This window comes from Cephus cinctus, unplaced genomic scaffold (assembly GCF_000341935.2).
Source record: "Cephus cinctus unplaced genomic scaffold, Ccin1 Ccin1_scaffold0404, whole genome shotgun sequence".
Classification (NCBI taxonomy): domain Eukaryota; kingdom Metazoa; phylum Arthropoda; class Insecta; order Hymenoptera; family Cephidae; genus Cephus; species Cephus cinctus.
Window position 1 is genome coordinate 512,974 of NW_014333088.1, and position 7,362 is coordinate 520,335.

Sequence of the window (7,362 nt, forward strand, 5' to 3'; positions counted from 1 at the left end):
TATATAATAGCCATTTTGTAATGTGCTTAGACATGTAATTTACATGATAATTATAGGTAATAATAAACGCACGACACGATTAATAAAGTTAAGATCACGCGCCGGAAGTGCGATGGAAGTATAAAACACTAGATGGCGCTATCGTCGAGCGATTAAGCCCATACGCACCGTTTCGAAAATTCTCTAAGACGTCCATTCTGTCACGCAGCTCTCATTTTCCCAGAATCTCAATACGCACAATTTTCACGTTCGTTCTCTCGCTAAATATATCAACTTTCTAAATATTACTTCGCTTTTTTCATTTTTTCCCCATTTTTTAAATTAACTTTACGGAAAATCGCTACAGGAATATACGTGCGAGTATCGTCTCGCGTCTAACCTAAATTTATTATCCACTAGATTCAACACGACATTCAAAATTGAAACTAAAACGTCCTACTTCATGTTACTCCTTTGGAAAACCATGGGCCGTACAGATTTTACTGTGAAATCGGTTGAAGTCATTTAGAAATTCGATAAATGGAACGATGAATAATTATTGCACATAGATTGGTCGCATTCGAATCAAAAAATAACAATACAATAAAAAAATTCGCATGCTAATTCAAGTCCATTTCTTTAGATCAACAAAATCGATCGTTCAAAAAATTGAATACCAAATGATATTTTTATTTCCTCTTATGCGGCCGTGTCGTCTTAGATCGCAGCGCAAATCGAGCAGCCGATGGAACGATTGGATTTCATATATTTACCGAAACAAAGATTTTTCAATATTTTCACAAATTTCATCTGCCCATTCTGATTTTACGATTTCGTGCCAAACATGACCAATCGTAACGATATTGCTTTCTCTCGGATTGAAAACTCGATTGTCGGGTCGGTCTCTTCCATTGGCTGAGAGCCTGCGGCCTATTTACTCTTTATATTATTTATTTGTTTGCTGCTTGATTTCACTTAGATTACCTGCTGAACTGCATGAAGAAAGTTTTCATCAGTGCGCGGTCATGAATTATGTACACTCTTGCGATATAAAAATACTAACAAGAAACGTATGTTCGAGGTCATTACCCATTTTGTATGTTTCCCCATTATCTAATTAACCGTCCTTCCCCGTCCCTTCACTCTAATTTCAAAACCACCAACGTTCAAACACAATTTCATATCAGTTGACTAATCCTCGTTTTTATTTCTCATAATCAAGAGTTTATTTTTTTGGCAGTAATATTGTCCCTAGCTATTTTCATCTGTCCAGCTTATCATCCTTCACACCTTTTTAAATTTTTATCTTATCCCCCCTCCCTCCTCCTCCCTCTTATTTATACTTTATATCTCCTTATTCAATCTCTTACTCCTCTCTCGTTATGTATATGCTTATATTATTTAGAAGTACTCCTAACCCCTCCTTTTCCTTTTTTTTTTAATTTGCCATCAATAAGACACAACGAGTCGAATTTCGCCATGTGACTCCAACCACTGAGTTATCTTTTGCTTCGTTCAATGTTAAAATTATTTTCCAATTTTTCTTTATCTCTGATTTTATCAAATTAACAAGATTTCTTAATACCTATAGTCCAACTACTAGGGAGGGACAGACGTGTATATTAATCTTATCTACCTTAAAAGATTCACTTGTTTTTGTAATCACCTTCAGTCATTGCGATATATGTTGATAAGGACGTCGACATTCAATGATAAAAATCTTCTCAAGTCTTCCAAAACCTGCTGCAGAATGAACATTTTTCATTGAATTGAACTGTCATCGCAGAATTCAACCCTGAAATAACAAACATTCGTTTCACCCGATGCCAATCAATAGGCATCTAAGGATTACAAAGTGGAATCCATTGTACAATGAAGAAAATGAGCAAATAAAAAAATTCTTTTTCCAATTGACCAGTACATCTTAAATGTTATAAGGATACAATATAAATTGCTTCTAATTGCTTGGTACTCATAGAAAATTTCTCTGTTTTCTGTTTCCACTCTTCTCATTGTACAATAGACTTACATAGATCTCTTTCTGGTAGATACGGAACAAATATAAACAGCACTGAAATTCTATTGTAATACAAATTTATCCTAAGAAGACTCTCATCGGCTTCGATATTGGAAAACATCGTTCTACGATATCGAGTCCTTACATGACCTATACTCTATGGAGATACTTGATAACACATCCTGCGCTATTAGGAAGAATCTTTACAATCTCACCGTCACAGTAATTGGCGGTTTTCTTATCATTATATCTTCTTACTTCTATTACCAAACCTTTCCTCTTAATGCCTAACTGCTTACATTGCCATATGGTTTTACTTTTGGCCTTTTACCCAAATAGTGGAAAAAAATCACAAAGAAAAATAAAAAAGAAACTGATAATCTTTTGCGGTAATGGTTTTAAAGAATAGAATTTCAGATGCAATAACGTATCGTGGACGTAAAAACTCATCCTAGTGCCGCGGTTAAACGTAAATTAGAGATTCTTTGTTTTTTATGTTATAATTAAAAAAAAAACAACAGATGAAGAAATATAAGCGCATGTCGAAACGGAACGTTATCGATGCTTGAAAGTCATCGGCGGGGGGGCGGGGGGCTTTCTCGAACAAAATTTCACAATGTACTTTAATCTCTAAAATACAGAAAAGAATAATCTCTTTTAATAGACAGCATTGCCGAACGAGCGTTTAAAACTCGTAGCTAGTATAAAATGGATTCCGAATAATAGAAGAGCGTTTATATTGAAAACAGAATTATCTTCCTGTAGATAAAGAAGGTATAAAATTTTCTCTCATTGAAAACAACAATTACTTAATTCGCATTTTACGAAAAACATGGAAAAACGTTTGTGAATGCTTCTTTAGGGTAGAACCGAGCGCTATTTATCGACATGTACAGAATGTCGGTTACTGGACATTCCATTTAAACACTTTTTTGTTCGACTCTTTGGCACTTTCGCAAAAATGCGCAACAACAAGGCGATCGGTTCTACGTATATTTTTTTTTGTTTGCAAAATTTTCTAATTTCTATTTTTTCATTTTTCTTTTGTTACTTCTTTCTGAATCATAAATATTCCATCTTAGCGATAGTTCTTTTGCATTAATTTTTATAAAGACGCACGCATACACGCATTTTCTTCGACTTTCTTTTTCTGGTTAGACGCGCACTTTCCCATCACTTTTTAAACCCTTTCAAGATATACGTTATTTCCCTTAACTCGTAAAAATATTCTAATAAATCTTAAAAATGTGGTATGTATAGTCTCACTGGCACTACATCACTGGAGAAATCCTCGGTAGTGCTTCGTAAACCATTTAAAAAATAATCCGTGAGATTTTCGTGGGACAATTCGCCTTGAGAATTATCACTAGATCTTCGCGGCGGTTTCTCCATCCTGGTCGGGATACTACGGCTCCTTTTTGGAGTTCGACCACGTGCGGAATCGCTACGCTTTGGTGGACGTCGCGGCTGAGCAACAACCTCCTCCAGGGATAAGATTTCAGTGCCTGTTGGCGAATAACTCATTGTCGTTTCTTCACTAGTTGGTGAAGTAATACAGCTGTCACCGACGCTCTTGCTACGTGGCGCTGCTGTCGACTTTGGGCAGTGCTGAATATTCAGAGACAGACTCGCTCTGAGAGTCATCTCCACGGATCTATCGTCGAGTTCTAATACTTGGTTCTCTACACGAGAGGGACTCCTTGATTTCACCACTCGAAGAGGACTTTCTGGACTTGTGGTGGAGCTGCTCGACAGGATCTTGGAACTTGCTGCTAGCCTGCTTGCACAGGGGGAATACTTGGACAGATTAATAGTAATTTTATCAGGTTCAATGCTAAGAGACGATCGACTCAACTTCTTCAGCGGACTACATCCTGATTTCTTAACTTTCAATACTTTCTCCATAGCAGTGCTATGTTCCTGGAGCCTGGATCTATCAATATCTTTGTTTGATGATGATTGACTCTTGGAGCTCTTGGCACTGCTCCACAAATACTTTTTGGCAGAGTCAAGAAACTTAGTGGATGTTGTATTTTCTGTGGATTTTTTACCTTTGGAAGTTGTCTGGACGATGGTCGTTGTTTTGCCAGAATATTTCTTACTGCTCTTGTCACGTTCGACTTCGGCTGCCGTTTCGATTGAATTGTAGTTCGCCATGGATACTAGAGCATTGGCCTTGGGTTGAAATTCTTCGCAATTACTGTCCTTTCTAGAGGTACCTCCAGATGATGAAGGATTAGTCTTCTCTGTAACTTGAAGGCAATTCTCTACCTGAATTTTCACTAAATTTTTATGGAAAATTCCTGGAGAATTTAACACAAATTTTTGAGAACTCATCTTCGCCCCAAGCCTATCACAAGATTCGATATTCTCTTTGCATTCTCCAGATTGCCGACGATCCCCACTACCTCGACACATATCGCGAGACCAACCTAAGCTCTTCAACGGACTACACGGACTGTTCTTTATTGTGCATGTCTTTTCCATAGAGCTGCTTCTCTCATGAACCTTCAACTTTTCAGATGTCTGACACACTCTTTCGCCACTGTTCCACGTACACTTCATTTTTGAATCTATAGTGTTAATTGATGATATTTCGTCAGTGTTCTTTACCCTAGTAATATTCTGAGACACGGCAGACTTTCCAGAATATTTAGATTCCACCTTTCTGCTGACGCTATTTCCCACTACCTTTTTTTCATCCGCTTTCACATTAACATACATCGCAGCTTCACTTTTCCTGCTGCACGCCGAAGACTTACGTCCACATTCAGAGTTCTCTAGGATACTCGTATCCAGTTCATCGAGTGGGAGGTTCGCCTCATCATTGGAGAGTGGGGATGGCTCTCCATCACAGGGAAGGATTGGGGCAACCTCCCCTGCGGAAGGCGATTGCTATAGGAGCTTCTCCGTTGGCGAACTTGTTGACATTGAGCTTATGGTGTTCGAGTTATTCGATACGGAGTGTCCTTGACTGCTGACGTGAGTGTGCCCACCACCAACTGGCCCTCCCTGACTCTGGGAGAGGCTAAGTCGCCGTCAGTTTACTAGTTCTACATTCACGAATTGTTTCAGTCGTTCCAGATATTGGTTATAAAGCTCCACATCATTGTGCCCAGCACCCTGAATTATAGAAAATCTAGGTTAAGATATGAAGAGTGTTTTGAAAGAATCTGACGATAATGATCGTGATTTAAACAAGATGAAACTAATAAAAGCAATGCAAAGAAGCGTGTGAACAGAGATTAGGACAAACAATTTAACATTCTTTGGTATTATCATCAGTTGACAATTTGTATTCCAGTGTGATTGAAACATCACTAAACACATAAGGTTATTTAAAATGCTTTAATATAATAGTATTGATTTATTATGCAGTGTAATAATAAATTAATTACGTACCTCAACCCACAGAGGTTCTACAGCTCTAGGACACCTCTCATGAATTGCCAGGCCATGATTGAAGCTGATAACTTCATCCTCTGTACCATGGATGACCAGGACTGGAGATGTAACTTTCGGCACTTTATCTATACTGTAATAAAAATAAAAATCAAATACCTCCTTCAATTTAGCAATGCCTTTGCAAACTTATAAAGTCCACGTACCTAGGGAAGGCATCAAAGAACCATGTTCTTTTAGTATTTGGAAAGGCAACCCGCATACCAGACATAAGTGGCGAGTGAAGAACAACAGCACCAACTTCGTATCTAGCAGCTAAGTCCACAGTAGGGACTGTCCCAATACTTTGTCCATACAATATAATATTCTCAGGGCTGATTCCATATCGAGTGCGTAGTGCATGCCAAGCAGCATCGATATCAGCATACAGGTTCTTCTCAGAAGGTTTCCCACCAGAAACACCATATCCCGAATAGTCATAGCTGAATATATTGCAGTTAATCCTTGATCCAAGACCCAAATAGAAGCTAGACATCTGTCCCAGGTCAACAGCATTGCCATGTGAGAATAATATAGTGAAGCGTGCCGTTGCTGAGCAGCGTACAAATAGGCAAGCAATCCTATTTCCCCGTGAAGTTCTGGCATAAAATCCCTCAACAGACTCTTTTTCTCTTTCAGTATATTGCCATTCGGCACGCTCTGACAAAGATATGCTGAACTTTGAGCCTTCGTCCTCGACGAAGGTGTAGGTCGGTTCTGGTGGTAAGAAGGCCAGCTTGGCGGCAATCCGTGACGGACATGGTGGACAGCAAAATAGGCAGCAAAGCTCACTCAGACTCAAGCCGTTCATTTTCTCTAGAAAAAGGAGGGCACGGGCCACGCTAAGCACACTGTCTCCGTATCGCCTCACCTTTTCGCTGCCAAAAACTGCGCATCGGTTCACGACAGAAAAAATGTCAAGCACGATTCACTCGGATTTCAATTAGGAAAAGACCAAGAACAACACCCTCGCTACGAAGCGTAATTCAATTTATAGAACTAACGAATCTCTCGTGGCACACCGTTTGTTATCGTATCCCCAACACTCGAAACCTCTCACAATGAGTCAGCCATGACAGCCACCGAGACGAGACGATTCCTGCGTGCTTTTTTCTAGTTACTTTTCACCTAGAAATCCCATGAAAAGTGCTATGGCTTTTGTGTATGTACTTCACTGGATAAGGTACACCACCATGGCTTATCGGATATAATATTATTATATTATACGGCAATAGCGTACCTAAAGATTTCTTTGTAGATATCCTACAGTAGATAGGATATCATGATCACGTGAAACAAATCGACTTTCCGAAAATACTTGGTCAATTTATTTTTGAACTATCGAATTTGCGAATTTGGGAACGGAATGTCAACTGAAATAAAAAGGATTGATTCGCAATGTAGGTATAAATAGGTAATCAGCAAATCTTATTTCTATTAAGCATAAAATACGTCAGGATGAACGTCACCATGTGAAAACTCACAAAGGAATGTCGATAACTGACTCACCGGGAATCAGGTGTGACATGGATAAAATGTTTTTAGCTAATCATTGTATTTTGGTAGCTTAGAAGATCTCATGTTTTTATAAATATTTACACAATCAGATACTCTGTATTCTGATTATAGTTTCTTTAAAAAGTTTTTCTTAGTAAAAGATTAGAAATAATAAGTATTACTGCACACGATACATTCTTGAAAATTAAGTAAAATGTAATGTATCAACAAAAAATTTACTCTTACACGATTTTCGACCTTGTCTTTTATCTTTACTTATCTTAAACTTCTTCATTCTATAGAAGACTATCATTTGATACACATCTGAATTTGCTATGCCTGGCCAGTCTTTTTTATTAAATACTAGCTGCGATAAGGAATTATTTCTTACTATTGATGCAGTGTACTTTCATACTATTCTTTCACAT

The 7,362-nt window shown here is 38.2% G+C and overlaps 2 protein-coding genes across 3 annotated transcripts; both read right to left on the reverse strand.

Annotated features, from left to right (window-relative positions):
- LOC107267492 lies at positions 1 to 4,775 on the reverse strand. The gene has a single exon (XM_015739300.2). The coding sequence runs from the start codon at positions 4,718 to 4,720 to the stop codon at positions 3,236 to 3,238; it is 1,485 nt and encodes a 494-aa protein (XP_015594786.1). The 5' UTR covers positions 4,721 to 4,775; the 3' UTR covers positions 1 to 3,235.
- A 202-nt stretch (positions 4,776 to 4,977) lies between these two features.
- On the reverse strand, positions 4,978 to 7,362 carry LOC107267493 (alpha/beta hydrolase domain-containing protein 17B). Of its 2 annotated transcripts, none has more exons than XM_025084775.1 (4): positions 7,326 to 7,362; positions 5,605 to 6,253; positions 5,399 to 5,531; positions 4,978 to 5,119 (listed from the first exon to the last, which is right to left on the reverse strand). In XM_025084775.1, exons 1-4 carry the CDS (start codon positions 7,345 to 7,347, stop codon positions 5,036 to 5,038), a joined length of 888 nt encoding a protein of 295 aa, XP_024940543.1. In that variant the 5' UTR covers positions 7,348 to 7,362; the 3' UTR covers positions 4,978 to 5,035. The 2 variants fall into 2 exon arrangements, with proteins under 2 accessions (XP_024940543.1, XP_024940544.1); XM_025084776.1 differs by lacking the exon at positions 7,326 to 7,362 and adding an exon at positions 6,678 to 6,898.

Coding starts and splice junctions, on each gene's coding strand:
- LOC107267493 (XM_025084775.1), bottom strand. CDS start 7,347: ATGAAAGTACACTGCATCAATA. Junction 6,254..7,325: donor GAAAGTACACTGCATCAATA/GTAAGAAATAAT, acceptor TCCTTTTTCTAG/AGAAAATGAACGGCTTGAGT. Junction 5,120..5,398: donor TAGAACCTCTGTGGGTTGAG/GTACGTAATTAA, acceptor TCTATAATTCAG/GGTGCTGGGCACAATGATGT.
- LOC107267492 (XM_015739300.2), bottom strand. CDS start 4,720: ATGTATGTTAATGTGAAAGCGGATGAAAAAAAGGTAGTGGGAAATAGC.